This window comes from Equus quagga, chromosome 10, assembly GCF_021613505.1.
Source record: "Equus quagga isolate Etosha38 chromosome 10, UCLA_HA_Equagga_1.0, whole genome shotgun sequence".
Lineage (NCBI taxonomy): Eukaryota > Metazoa > Chordata > Mammalia > Perissodactyla > Equidae > Equus > Equus quagga.
In genome coordinates, this window is record NC_060276.1 from 97,330,714 (window position 1) to 97,346,738 (window position 16,025).

Consider the following 16,025-nt stretch of genomic DNA (forward strand, 5'->3'; position numbering starts at 1 on the left):
CTCCTGGAAGTATATCCCCGCCTCATTGTCATTTTCTCCTTTTTTCGCTCCCCCCCCCCCCCCCCCCCGGTAGGTATTGATTCAAATCCCCTGACTCTCATTTCCCTTTCCCAGCCACATGCCTCTCTCTCTTTCCTCCCCTGGGTTACACTGCTCAGCCCTACTGCAGAGGAAGCCACCACCAGGCTTCCTCATCTGAGACCCAGGAATGGACCCAGGTGTGTGTCTCCTCCCTCCCCTCCCCTTCCTCTAATGTGACAGTAACATTATCCATATGAGGCTATTCCTCTGTTCAGTACTCTTCCCCTCAGGCAGGAAGTTAGTGAAGAATAGAGTTGCATACTATACAGCCTGGGGGCCAGAAAAGTTGGACAACCAGTGATGTGCAAACAAAGCTGTACAGCTCTGGTTTCCAGGCACAACATGGTTGGAAGACAGTCCCCAAAGGCCTTAGCATGAGAGCTCACTTAAACATTGAGGCCAGAGAATAAAGAGATGGAATTAACACTTGTGAGGTTGCTTCATCCTAATGAGTGTAGGAAACATATTGGAGACAGCTGGACCCATACGAGACAAACTAATAATTTGGTGCTTCTTCGTACCATTTGCCTAAAATATTTGTTCAGCATTTATTTAGTGGAGGCAAGAAGAAATTTAGCTTCCATTCATAAGAAAACTTTACCTCTTACTTTTTATTAAAATAGGGAACTTAGTAGATGTACTAAAAGTCACGTGACTTTTTTTTACATATATGGATTATCTCTCGTTCAATAGTTTTCTGCCATTTCTAGATGCATAGTATTATTTATACCAGTGCTGTCCAACAGAAATACAATGCAAGCCACTTATGTGATTTTTAAAGTTCTACTGGCCACATTAAACAGTAAAAATTAATAGGTGAAATTAATTTCAGTAATTTTATTTAACTCAATATATCTAAAATGGTATCATTTTAACATTGTGATCAATATGAAAATAAGATATTTTGCATTCTTTTTATTGTACTAAGTCTTTGAAATCCACTGTGTATCTTACACTTACTCCCTATCTCTATTCTAAATAGTCACATTCCAGGCACTCAACAGCCACGTATAGCTAGTGGCAAGCATGTTGACCAGTGCAGTTCAATGCTCATCTCATCAAGGCTAAGAGTAACTTACAGGATATAACAACAATATTTTTAAATTTTATTTTTCTGGCTTTTATATTGGTACATCATTTCCATTTTTAAAGTTCTGCTTTCTTTTGCTTTTTTCAGAATCACAATTTCTGGGAAAGCAAATAAAAAGGTTTTAATGTTAAACAATAATATGGATAATTCCATCTTGCTAAACATTTACCACATGCCGTATTCAGGTTCCAAATTTCAGCTGACTGCTATTGCAGGCTTCAGCTAGCTGGCCCCAAGTAGAGGGCCCAGCCAGATCAGATATTTGCATATACTGGCCGCAAACTTCCTCAACAACAGGCCAGGACAGTTGTGGATTTTTAAAAATTTCCAATGGAAGTCACTGTCCACATTTTCCAAAGTTAGATGATGAGTTTGCTGAGGAGACATGAGTTGATGGATGCTAAGTTTAAAAGTTTTTTCTCATACATTGAATTCCAAGTACTTCCCTCTCGAGCTCACCCCTTAAAGCAGCTCTGGGAGCCGGGCAGGGAAAAGGCTTACAAGGACTGAAGGTTGAGCTGGAACTCCTTGGTCATCTAGAGCGGGGATCGGCAAACTGTAAAGGCGCGAATAGTCAACATTTTAGACTTTGCAGGCCAGAAGATACGGGCCACAGCTACTCGCTGCTGCCTGTATAGTACAAACGCGGCCGTAGGCAGTACATAAATGAATGGGTGCGGCCATGTTCCAATAATGCTGTATTCATGGGCACAAATTTGAATTTCATATAATTTTTATGCATCTTATGATGTTTTGTCGATTATTTAAAATGTAAAACCATTCTTAACTCTGAAACTGTACAAAAACAAGTGGTGGCTGGATTTGGACCATGAGCCATAGTTCGCTGTCCTCTGTTCTAGACTCTTGTTAAAATGGGGTTATAGCAACAATCGTGGCAGAAAACTAGATTATCTTAGCCCTGACTTCTGCCTGGATTTTTCATTTTTTTCCAGAGAAATCAAATTTTCTTTTCTTCTTCAGATTTCTTTCTGTGCTCTTTTTTCTTCTGGCTAGCACAAAGAGACCCACTCACCTTCAAGTTTTATTTCCTTTTCTCATATTGTCTACACATATAATAAAACTTCATCTTAACATATGCCAATGACACATCCTGCTATTTTTGGATTCGAAACCAAAACACCCTCCTTAAGCATCACCATTTCCAGGAGTAGCTATTCTATGTCATATTATTCTTTTATTTGTCAATGAGATTAAAACTCCCTGGAATGTTGATTTTCTTCATTGTTAGGCATGTTTCATTTAGTGGGTAATGCAATATGCATTTACTTCATGGTATAAATAGCAATAATACATCAATTTGCAACAATATAGACTTACACACAGAGACAATATAAACGTGAGTTATGTGGATTATGCCATTTGTTACAAAAATCCCTTTTAATCTTGATATTTTTAAACATCATAATAAAATGATTTCGTTCAGAGGAGGGCAAAGAAATAAGACTTCTTTTCAATGTCGTGATTTTTCTTTCTTTTAGGAAATAGGTTTTGGAAAACAACAAACTTGTTAGCCAGAAAATGTTGAGATTAAAAGCAGCAATTCATTGTCATGTCATCAAAACTCAAATTTGTAAATGTATTTGAACACTCCGGGATTAATTATTTTCTAAAATATGTTGTTGTGCTTCAAAAAGAAATCATGAGGATGAATAAGTCTTTTAAGATGCATCAGTCCCGAAGCAAGTCCTGCAATGTGGCTTGTAGTGCTGTCCAAGATAATCTTTTGCAGTGATGGATATGTTCTCTATCTGTGCTGTACAATACGTTGTGGCTTTTGACCATTGGAAAGGTGGCGAGTACAACTGAGGAACTGATTTTCAAATTGTATTTAGTTTTAAGAAATTTAAGTTTAAAGTGATATTTAAATTGTTAAATTGTTTTTTAATGGAAGGTCTGAAACTGAGGATATGTGCTCATGCAGTATGTTTTTCTCCTTTTTTCCCTGAGGTCCATATTCTGAAATATGGTGGTTTATATAAAATTAACAAAGGAGAAGACTCTGATTTTTAAAAATTCTATTCTTAAAATAGCTAATTTTCACCAACACCTCAAGGACTATCTTAACAAATATCAAGCTATTATCATTTATGATGAGTCCTGTTGCTTGGGTAAAATTACACAGCTCCTGGCTTAGTTTTCCTTGAGTTTTGATCAAACAAAACAAATAAAATAAAAAACACTGTTTCCTAGGAATCAAAGGACCTTTTTCTCTATCAGCCAAGCTACTGCTAAGGTCCTTTAAGCAAATAAAAGCAAAGACTGCTGAGGGGAGAGTGTGAGAATACAGTGCCTCTTTCCTTGATTTAGAATGAGTATGGGCTGGGAGAGAGGCAGAAAGAAAAATATGGGGTTAATTTGTAACAACACATCCCGTGGTGTGTGTATGTGTCATATAAAATTACATTTTAACTTCTTTATGAGTTTTATTGTCCTCAGGGTTTAAACAGTATGTGATCAAAATCACATTATGCAGTAGAGTGTGTGGGTAGGTGGATAGTTAGGTGGGTGTAAATCCCTGTAAAATCTATTCTAGAAGATAAATGATAGCTATTGAGGTTTGGGCAAATCAATTTCACCAATTCACTTTACTTGTCTAATGCCTCTGGGAGCCATTACAGGGCCTGTTCCCTAACTTTGGGGGGGGGGGGGGGGGTTGAATCAAGATGAGCAGTCAGAGAATATTTTCCATGAGCTATGTATATTATTAAGGATTATTATACCATGGAGTTAGTTGCTTATACTGCAAACTAAGAAATTAATGAACAAGAATACTGCTCGTGAATACCGGGGTTTATTTAAAAGCCGATATGGGTTTAGTGTGGTAATAAGGACCGAGTTCTCCAAAGACTGCAAACCTATTTATTGTACATCAAATTTTACTGACTTTGAAATCTCCCTAGAAATGTTCAATTTATTTCATCATGTATTATGCATTTCGGATCTTTAGCAACAATAACAAAATCCAGGTGTGGTAATGAAGTGGTTATGCAATGAAACTAATATACACTGTGATTTGATATGGGAGAGTTCACTATTCCATTCGCTTAAAACTGCAAGCAATATAGAAAACATAGATCTTGAAACATTGTAAGTAGTAACCACATCCTTTAGAAACAAAATCCACTTACTTTTAAAGTAAAATCCCAATGCATATGCATCGAGAATGACTGTCCTAAAAGTAAATTGTAATTGGTCACTTTAAAACTGTATGTAGATTTATATTTTTTAAATGTCTGGTGGCATGTAGTCATAATGTATTTTTCAGTTTTATATTCATTATTCTTCTATTAAATTTCCAGAGGGAAAGAAAATAAATGACCTCCTACTGAGGGATATTTTACCATGAGACCAATTGTAAAAAATAACTGAGTATTGTGCCTGAGAATATACCTTTCCTAAGTTCTAGTTCTCTATTAACTTTAATTTATGGCGGTTGAAAAATATACAAGGTGAAAGGAGGTCTCCAAATATGTTATACCGCATTTTATCCAAAGGAAGATGGTAGTGTACATGAATTATTTAGTTGGTATTACTAAATTTTGGAAGTTTTTTCTTAATTTTTGGTTGGCAGCAAGAGAGTATTTGTTTCAGATGCATTCAGAGTACACGGTTATTTAGCTTTTTCCAAGGTGGATAAGTCTTGGCAGTCAAGGTTTATATTTAACCATACGATGGGCAACTTGAATCAACTAAAAAAGCGGTAGATTTATAGATAGTATACAGGGCCATGGCTGGAACAAAAAGAGTTACTAGGTAAATATTCATCGAATTAATTGCATGGGCAATGTTCCTGCCAATGCTGTAATTAATGCGTATCTAGTCGCATCTCTAGCTCCAGAATCCATGGCATCAAGATAACTAAGAACAACGAAAACATGTGTCGAGAATTGAGTTCTCTACATGTGTTCCTTAGTCCTCTTGACTGACCAGATCCTACCTTTTCATACTCCTGTGTTTCTCAAACCACTTTTCCCCAGTCCAGCTGCTAGGCAAGACCTGTTCTTACTGTTCTAGTGAGTTTGAGTGTTCACACATAGACTAAAACGAGAAGCGAGTTAGAAATGTGACCTATGTGAAAAGAAGTACTCTGAAGAGAGTCCTGCTTTTAATCCTTGCCTCTACCTTCTCCCTTCTCTATTGTAGTGATCAATGATTAATTGGTTTGTGATTGTTACGTGGTAGATTGTTCTCTACCGTGTAAGAGAAGGTGGTAAGGATATACAAAGATGTAAACTTCAACTGTGGCTGTATGTGTGTGATGTGTGTGTGCAAGTTTTTGAGGAGAGGTGAGGGAAGAAGACACAGGTTGAAAGAGAAAGTAAACTAAAGAAAAACACAATAACTGACAGGGTCCGATGAAGTAGCACAGGTAATAAATGCTACAGAGTTTATTAGAAAGAATAATTTTTTCCATCCAGAGGGATCAATCTTCTCTGAGGAGGTGGCATTTTCATTACCCAAAACATGCAGGATGGGGAGGGGTTTTATATGTGCCAATTAGGAAAAGAGATACTTCATTGAGGGAAAAGACGACTTTTTAATGGCATAGTAGATAATGACGGGGAACAGAAGGAAGAAAAGTCAAGGGGCATACCAAGAACAATGCAGACCAAAATGGAGTTTTATTATTAGAAAGATGTGAAGAATGGTAGATAAGGTCAAATTGTTGAAGGCTATTGTTTAAAAAGGCAGGCTAAAGAATTTGGAGATGATTGGGAGTCATGTGATTTAAGCAAGAAAATAAAACAATGAGTGGTGATTCTGGAAGTTAAATTTGGTAGTTGCAAGGGCAATAGGACTTTATCATCCCACGTACGTTCAAAGTTTTGAGGAAATTGTGGTAAGATCCAACCATTAACTAAAGGAATTTATTTTAAGAAATGCTGTGAAAGAAAGTAGACTTCCTTTTGTATTCATATCAGTATCTTTTCTCAAAATCGTGTAGCCAAAGGGACTAGGAGACAAAATAGTACAGCGATTAAGAGTATGAGCTTCTAAGTTTCACTTCTTGAGTTCAAATCCTAGCTCAGTTACCACTTACTGGCTGTGTGACCTCAGGCAAGTCACTAAGCCTCTCTGTGTCAGTTTTTCATTTGTAAAATGGGAACAATAATAACACTTAACATCATTGGGTTTTTATTACTAAATGTTGTTGATATATAAAAAAACACTTAGAATAGTGCTTGGCACATCGTAAGTACTACACAAATATTCTATTTCTATAGAAGAAGTATACATATATGTGTACCTATATTTAAAATAGCTATTTTCTTATTAGAAAGTAGGATAAATTCATCACAGAAAAATTAATACAACTAAGAAAAGATAATCTATTACCCGCAAATTGCAACTGTTAATTTTTTGAGACACTATACATTTTTCCATATCACTAAATAAACGTTTACATCATTTTTTAAATGGGTACAAGAGTATTTCACTGGATGGATGTTGATAATTTTTAACCCATACCCTATTGGTGAGCAGGTAAGCTATTTCAATAGAGGCTATGGCGAACATTCTTGTAGCTTAATATCTGTACTGATCATTGTTGCCTTGAGATAAATTATTAGAAGTAGAATTAGTGGTCTAAGTGTAAGAATATGTTTGTATTTGCATATGTACTGCAGAACTCTACCCCATCCACTGCCAACCCCAGCCCCAGGGGTATTCCAACTTACTTGCTTACCAGTAGTATATGAGAGGACCCAATTCCCCGTACTATAGCTATTGTATGACACCATCATATTGTAATACAAGATATTTTTCTAAATCTTTGCCATATCAATAGGTGGGATATTACACCTCACTGTTTGAATCGCATTTCTGTGGTTCCTAGTGAAGTTCAACATTTTTAATAGACTTAGAGGTCAGTTATAGTTTTCTTTCGTGAATTGTCTGTTTCTGATCCTTGTTCTTTATTTTCTGTCGAGTTTTGGTCTTTTTTCCTATTGATCTGTGACAATGGTTTTATCTTAAGAGTGTCTGTGAAATTATTTAGGATGGATTGTTTGGGATTTTGATTTTTCTTTTGCCTGTTTGATTTTTTATGTAAGGAAGTTTTACATTGTCGTGAATTTGTCTATCACTTTATGGTTTTTAAATGAAAATTATAACTTTTACATCAAAATTATAAGAACATTTACTCATATTTTCACTATTTTTATGATTTTATTTTTTACGTCTAAAATTTCATTCCTGGTATTCTGTTTGGAATTGTATGAGATAGGAATTTTGAAATTGAATTAAAACTCAATCAAATATTTTTTATACTTTTAAGTATGAAAGGTTCAAAGTTCAGCATTTAACAGTAAATTCTTTGGAAATAATGCTGATTTATCCCACAGATTGCTACTTACTAGAATTGGCAGTTTTCTATTACTATTTTTTTTTAAAGATTTTATTTTTTTCCTTTTTCTCCCCACACCACCACCCCCCCCCGTACATAGTTGTAAATTCTTCATTGTGGGCCCTTCTAGTTGTAGCATGTGGGACGCTGCCTCAGCATGGTTTGATGAGCAGTACCATGTCCGCACCCAGGGTTCGAGCCAACAAAACACTGGGCCGCCTGCAGCGGAGCACGCAAACCTAACCACTCGGCCACGGGGCCAGCCCCTCTATTACTATTTTTAATCATTATAACAACTTATTTTATCTGTGCCTCTATTTTTAAAATGAATGAAAAATCTACCAAAATATAGAAGTTATTACAGTTATATGAAGATCATTTAATCATGATTTTAGATAAATCATCATCCAAACATTTATTCAATAAGCAAACTAATTTACCTTGTGGTCCCTATATAATAGACAGTGTTGAATTAACAAATGTGAAATAGCATTTTTTTGTTTTCAGAATATGTTTATATGCATGCATTTCATTTATATTATTTCATATTAAAGTTGACTTCTAAATGTGTGTCTTGTTAATGATAATGAGTATTATGGGTATAGACTGTTCTTACAAAAATGAAAACTTTTGAAAAGTAATGAGTTTCGTACTCCATTTATCAAGTAATATGTTAGATTTTGAAAGATAGCAGAAAGTATGTTTTGGGGAGGAAGAGAAAAGGAAAGAGTGGAGTTTGAAGTTGGGAAAAACTAGATGTTAAATGCCATGTTTTTTCCCCTACTAGTAACCTTAGGAATATTATTTATAGTTTTGAGCCTTAATTTCCTCATTTGTTAGTTGTAGAAAATTATATTTATTTCACAGGATCATGGATGAGATTAAGGGAGCTAATATAAGTAAAATCTGTCACATACTACCTGAAGCATTTTGTCAATCTAAGTTATAATAGTAATTTTATTATTGCTAATATTTTGAAGGAAGAACCAGCCACCCAACCAGTATGATCCATTTACTTATTTTTGTTTAGCATTTAAAACATACCAAATAATACTCTTCCTGTGTGGTAACTTTGGAAAAGGCAAAAATATATTAACAATTTAAAAAAATTCTTTAATTGATAACATCCCCCAAAATCATGGTTAATAATTTGGTGCATGTATTTCCAATCATCTAAAGAATATGTGTATGTATTTTATGTGTACATACTGATATGTAAAATATACACAGAAAATTGAAGACGTAATTTATGCATGGTATATAACGTTTTACTAATTAATATGTCATGAATATTTTTCAATATAATAGAATGTTTTTCATGATATGTACTTTAATGAATGCAAAGTATACCATTATATGGATGTAATTTATTCTATTTGGCAATTCCACTTTTTCATTAGTATAAATGACACAATTGAGCATTCTTGTCACATGTCTATATGTATATCTCTGATATTCCCCTAGGAAAATTCAGAGAAGTAGAATTTTGTAGTTGAAAGCAATGAATACTTTTAAAACTTTTGAAATATTTTCATGTAATCTTTTAAATCGAAGGATAAGAGACTCATAGGAAAGAACACAAATCATAAGAATAGAAGTTGATAATTTTTTTAAAAAAATTAGCATCCACTTGCTACTAGCACCCAGATCAAGAATTAGAACGTTACCCCGGTTATTAACCCCCTCCCAGCCCAAGGATAAGCACTCTTCTGACTTCTAATACCTATGTTAGTTTTGCCTGCCTTTGAAATTAATATAAATGGAATCATACAGTATATGCCCTTACGTTTGACTTCTCCTGTTCAATATTATTTTTGCGAGATTCTTCCCTGCTGTTGCATGTACCATAGTCTGTTTACTTATCCTCTTTACAGTATTCCATTGTGTGACTATGCCACAGTTTATCCATTCCACTGTTGGGAGACATTTGAGTTGTGTCTAGTATGAGGCTATTATGAATAATGCTGTTGTGATGTACATGTCCGTTACTGCTTATATATACACATTTCTTTTGAATATACTTGGAAGTAGAATGACTGGATCATATGATACATGTATGTTTGCTTTTGGAAATACCGCCCAACAGTTCTCCAACATGATTGTACCAATTCGCCCTTACCAGCAGTGTATAAGAGTTCCAGTTGTTCTACATCCTTATCAAGAATATGTGTTTTCAGTTTTTTTCTCTTTGGCCATTCTGGTGGATGCAAACTGTTATCTCATTGTGTTTCAATTTGTAATCCTGTGATGATTAGAACCATTTTTATATTCGCTTACGTGAAATTTTTGAGCAAATCTTTCGCCCATTTAAAAAAGAATTAGTTAACTATCTTTTTCTCATAGATGTCGGAGTTCTTTGGATACAAGTCTTTGGGCAGATGCATGCATTGCGAATATCTTCTTCCAACCTGGGCCTTGTTTTTTTCTCTTTGTGGTATCTCTTGATGAATGAAGTTCAATTTATCAATCTCTTCCTTAGTATCTAGTGTTTTTTATGTCTTGTTTAAGAAATAATCCCTGACTCTAAAATCATCAAGATATTTTCCTATATTTTCTTTTGAGAACTTTATTATTTTGCCTTTTACATTGAGGCCTATAGCAATCTGGAATTGATTTTTTTGTGTGTATGGTGTAAAGTAGGAGTAAAGATTCATCTTTTTATATGAATAGCCAGTTAACCTGGAACCATTTATTGAAAAGATCATCCACTCTCCACTTAACTAAAGTGGCACCATTGTCATAAATTAAATAAATATATATAATCTATTCTCACAGCAATACCACCCAGAATTAATTATAATAAATATTGATATCTGATTGTAAACATTCTTGAACTTTGTTATTCTTCAAGATTGCCTTGCGTCTTCTTGGTCCTTTGCATTTCCATGTAAATCTTAGAATTGGCATGTCAATTTCTATTATAAACTAGCTGCTGCAACTTTGATTGGAATTGCATTGAATTTACAGATTATTTGAAGAGAACTTGTATCTTTCCAATATTGGACCTTCCAATTGGTTCCTTCAGTTGGCTCCTTCCTACAGAGGAACAAGATATATTCCTTTATTTATTTAGCTTTTCCTTAATCTCTCCATAATGTTTGTAGTTTTCAGGGTAGAAGTCTTGCTTTTTGGTATGAATTATCAAATTCCTTCCTACAAATATGAGAATTTATTCCCCAAGAAACATCATAAGAGTGCTTCTTTTCCAGAACATTGACAAACACCTTTTGCAAAAGCCAATATAATAGGCAAATGGTGGTATATCATTACTGTTTTAATTTGCATTTCATTGATTACTTAGCAGTTGGACTTTTATTTATTGGCTGTTTGCATTTTTTCTCAAATTCCTGTTTATATTCTTTATCCAGTTTTCTAGTAGATTATCCATCTCTTTTCATGCCTTGAAAGATCTTCTTATATGTAAGAATATTACCCTTTGTCTGACAGGTGCTGCAAATATTCCCAGTTATCATTTGTTTTTAGTTCTGCTAATTGGCCTTAATTTCTAAATGAACAATGCAAATGTTATATTAAATAGTTTATTCACATTCCTCTCTGCTTCCAAAGGAATTTCCCACTCCAATATTTTATTCTAGTTCTGTTATTATTAACTTTTTTACACTTTTTTAATTCTCTAGAAGATTTTTGGTGTAAGATGAAGTCAGTATTTACCATCTACTTATTTCAAAAACAGACACCTCTGTTTATCTTAATATTAAAACTTCTACACATTTGAAATTAAAAGTTGGAAATTGAGAGAAAAGGAAGCTAATCTTATGTGAAATTAGGTCAAGATTTGGTTAGATTCTAAATTAACATAGAAGGGAATGGATGTGGTTGTTTTTTTCACCACAGGGAACATGTTGCGTGAAGAGCATGGTTTTATAATACTAAAAAAGATTATGGGGAAAAATGATGCATTTTACTAGTAAAGTGTTTTTGTGTCTGCATTTTGCTAAGAATGTGAAGTAGTAAATATAATAGTAAATTATTTTAAAAACACGTAGAAACTTACACAAAACTTACTCTTATTTACATCATAAATTATTCACACCTACTATCTTTTTCCATAAACTATATAGAAGCAGCCATCAACTCCTGAAGACTGTTTTGAAGGGGAGGGAAAAAGCATACAAATTATGTGTTAGAAGCTCTCAAATTACACCTGACCATTAAATAAGTGGTATTGTCATAGGAAAATAGTCACAGGATTTTTGACTGGTGACTTTAGATATGTTAGATCATATTAATAATCATTTGTTATTAAAGTATATAAAATATAATTTCTCACCAGTATTTTTTGGTAAGAAGAAAAGCTAGTAGTTTTCCTTTCTAAATTAAAGTATTTATTTGCAAAGATGATACACTTATATTTTTCAAAAATTAAAAAATATAGTGAAAAATCTCCCACCCCTTCCACCATCTGCCCTACTATCACCAAACATTGATTTTAGTTCCGGGAATATGTCTACAAGATAAATTCCTAGAAGTAAAAGTTCTGGGTCAAAGATTACATGTATTTGATAAATATTGCTGAATTATCTTCCACAAGGGCACACCAATATGTACATCGGCCATGTATAGCACTGTGTATTTTCCACAACTTTGGCAGCATAGTGTGTTTCAAACCTGGGTTTTTGTGAGTGCAATAGATGAAATTTTCAGATCTCTCATTATGAGCAAGGCTTAGCTTCTTTTTGTATGTTTAAAATACATTTGTGTTTTCTTTTTTGTGACCTGTCCTTAACTTTTGTCCAATTTTCTTTTGGGTTGTTGGTCGTTTTCCTTATTAATTTTCAGGAGCTCTCTTAAGTGCTAGGAAAATTAGTCCCTTATCTGAGATGTGAGTCACAAATCCTTTTTTTCGCAATTTATCATTTGAGTTTGCTTTTAGTTTTCTATGCCATGCAGAAGTTTCTGATTTTTATGTAGTCTGATTTACGAATATTTTTGTCTGTTAATTAAAGATGTTTAACTTGAGGATAAAATTACATTTTTTATGTCGTTAACATCTCTGGACATGTATTGGTTCTTACGTTAGAAAAAAAAGAAATGAATCCTGAATTTGGAAATTGTTTGTCTTTGATTCAACAGATATTTATTGAAGTCCTATCAGGTGTAGGAACTCAGTTCGTCCACAAATCAAAGCTCAATGAGGGAGGTCAATGTAAATAATAAATTAAATAGTGTAAGGTAAATGCTATGAATGGTGGGAAGCACAAGATCTGTGAGGATATACCTAATGCAGATGCCAGAGCTAAGCTGAAAACTTCTTGTGTTCCACAATCTCATTATAAGCTATCATTTAAGGATTCCAAATATTAGTCAAATCTCACTCATTCCCTATTTTCTGTCAAGCATTATTCTATCTCAATAACCAGAAAGGGATGTGTTGGGAGGATGAGAAGGAAACCAACAATCTTAGTTAAAAGTTCTACAGATTTCCGTGCTTATATATGAAGCCTAAATGAAACGTGAACTACTTTGCGATCAGATATAAATGAGTTCATAGCTCAATTTTAGAGATTTTAAGCAAATATGATGGTTTTTATCTCCCGTAGCTTCAGAATCTAGAGGCTCTTAGATTTTGTAAGTTGAGCTGTAAAATGCTTTTACATGTACTTGTGAGTAGAAAATGATCCAATAAAAATAAACTGTTTAGTTACTTCCTTATAAATGCAGCAAAAGATAGGTTGAGGGCAATATTAGATTATATATTATATACATGGAATTACATTTGTGATATTAACTATCGCACATACTTTTACACACTCACACACACATAAATATGGTTGAGCACCATAGATTTCTTTATGGGTTAGAACTCATGAAATACAAATAGGCCTTTATCTAATACTGTGTTTACTTGGCTTTATAGCAGGGTACAAGGAAGACACAACAGATATAGCATCACGATTCATTATTTATGGACAAACATTCCATGCTACTCACACATGTTTCTTCTTTTGACTCCTCACCTACACAGAGAAAGGCTGCCAGGGATGAAAACCAAGGTTTGTGCAGGTCACCTTAAATAGGAGCCATAACATCAATTTCCCTTCCATCTTTTACACCATTTTAGTCGTATAGTCCCAATGTCTGTATTCCAACTCACGGCTGCCCCCTTTCAGATACAGTTCCATACAACAAACAAGGCGGGCCCCACATTTCCCATTCATCCTAAATTTTGTATTCCAAGGAAACATTGTTGTGAGAGCCTGAGATCAGTCCTGGGCTGGTGTGCGTCAGCCCAGAGTGGTTGTTAAACCTACATTCATGCGTTCACATACATTTTACATAATACATATAAATGTATTTACAGTATTTCAAAATACATATTGTTTATGTATAATACGAGCACATGTAAAATTCCTTCCCCTATACATTAATTGATTGGTTATTTTGTCCATTAATTTATCTCTTTTTCACCCTACATCTCTTGGGTCCAATTAACATAATGTTCATAGTTAGTTCTTTTAAAAGTATCTAAAACAATTGTTCCAAAATATGGGGCATTGTTTAGACAGTGCACTAGTATATTAGTATGCTTAGCTAGTTTACTTTTAAAATGTTCTCTATCATTCATAGTATCATGATAATATTATTATATAATAGATGCATATTGTAACATTTGTGTTCATATTACAACGTTATGTTCATATTATTAGAATAGTATTAATAATATCATTAAAAGTTGCCAATGCAGGTTTACATGTTTTATTCCTGTGTACCTATTTTAGCTCTTGATAATCTGAAGAAAAAGGCTTTGTTCTTGTTTATCCTGTCTCTCTACTTACACTTGAGCTTGAGTAATAATCAGTAACATTTAATGACTTTATTTTCATTCGCTAACATGCAGAGCACTGCTCTAAGCTATTTACATGGATTACTTTATTTAATCCTTACAGTGACCCTATGATGTAGATACTATCGTTGTCCCCATTTTATAGAGAAAGCATTGAAAGTTAAGGAAAACTTGGCTAATGTGCTGGAAGAGACCTGGAACCAGGATTTAAAACCAAGCAGCCTGACTCTAGACCTCACAGTGTTGAACAATATGTCATACTGTTTTCCAAATTATTTCACATTTCTCAACCCTGATGTCATCATCCATTTATAAAATTGGGGTAATGATAGTGTCTATATCATAGGGTTGTTGGGTGGATTAAAGAGGCAATAAATGTGAAACTTCCAAACATGGTGCTTGGCACATAGTAAGCCCTTAATAAAAATAACCAACAATCATTGTTATATTCTACTCTACTTCAGATGTTCTTTTTACTTCTTCTTCCAATCATCTGATACTGTTTTACTTGATTATACCAGGACCTGCAAACTATAGCTCACAAAAATGCTCGCCTCACCCGTTTTCTTTGTATATAAGAGAATTTGCTTGTACAATTACAAGTTAGAAGCAAGTGTGAAGGCAGAGTGGCTGACATATAATACACATCACACCATTAGGTTTAATAAGTGAATGGTTAAGTAAAGAATACTCTCCTTTATTTTTGTCGATTGGAGTTTTGTGTGCATTTGTGTGGGTGTGTGCTTTGAATTTCCAAAAAAGGCTTATTGTCTTCAAAGCATAGAATTTTGGAAAGACTATTGATCTATGATTTGTAATATATAAATTAAATCCTAACATGGAACACATATAAGTAATCAATATCATGCTGTTAAAATACCAAATTCAGTAAATTTCTATTACATTTTATGGCAAGTAACTTTAAAAATATTTCTTTTTCTTATTTAAATTTATTCCATGAGAATCTTTTACATTTTTTTCCCTTGCAGGTTTCTAGAGATTTACCTGAGAAACAAGGAGAAATTGAGGCTCATATAAAAGACCTTGGACAGTTTGAAGAACAGTTAAATCATCTGCTTCTGTGGCTGTCTCCTATTAGAAAGCAGTTGGAAATTTATAATCAACCAGATCAAACAGGACCATTTGACATTAAGGTAAGGACTTTTGGCTTTAAATATTGTTTTCCGAAGGAACGGCAGTATCACTGAACTGAGTTTCTCATTCATTATCATCATCGTTGTTTTTGTTATATTAATTATTATTTAACTAGCATTTTTTATTTTTTCTTCCAGCGTTTATTGGCAATAATGTATTCATTAAACTCATCATCAGAATGCCTTCATCATATTTGTTACTACAATCCATTTTCCATCCCTACTTTAGTTGCACTTAATATGTGTTCGTAAACTCCTTATCTAAGACTGAAGTCATTTAGGAGAGGAGATGCCTACAACATACAGTATAAGCTCTTTAGTAGACATTATAAAACTCTCTCAGATGGACCCCGGTTTACCTTTCTATCTTCTTATTCTTCCAACCACCTCCCTTTATATTCTAGCCATGATAGCTTATATGATATCTTTATATGCATATGGTTTTCTGCCATGTCTGTGTTTTTAACCTTCTCTCTTCTTTAAATGACTTCTTTCTCTTTTTTTGGCATGATGAATTTTCCTCCATCC

The 16,025-nt window shown here is 33.9% G+C and overlaps 1 protein-coding gene across 9 annotated transcripts in view; it reads left to right on the forward strand.

Annotated features, from left to right (window-relative positions):
* DMD (dystrophin) overlaps positions 1-16,025 on the forward strand; it is a 2,273,580-nt gene that overhangs the window by 1,553,719 nt on the left and 703,836 nt on the right. For all 9 annotated transcript variants that reach the window (XM_046672830.1, XM_046672828.1, XM_046672833.1 and 6 more), the window contains one exon: positions 15,333-15,497. In XM_046672830.1, coding sequence (XP_046528786.1) covers positions 15,333-15,497 — 165 coding nt within the window. The remainder of the gene's footprint in view (positions 1-15,332; positions 15,498-16,025) is intronic.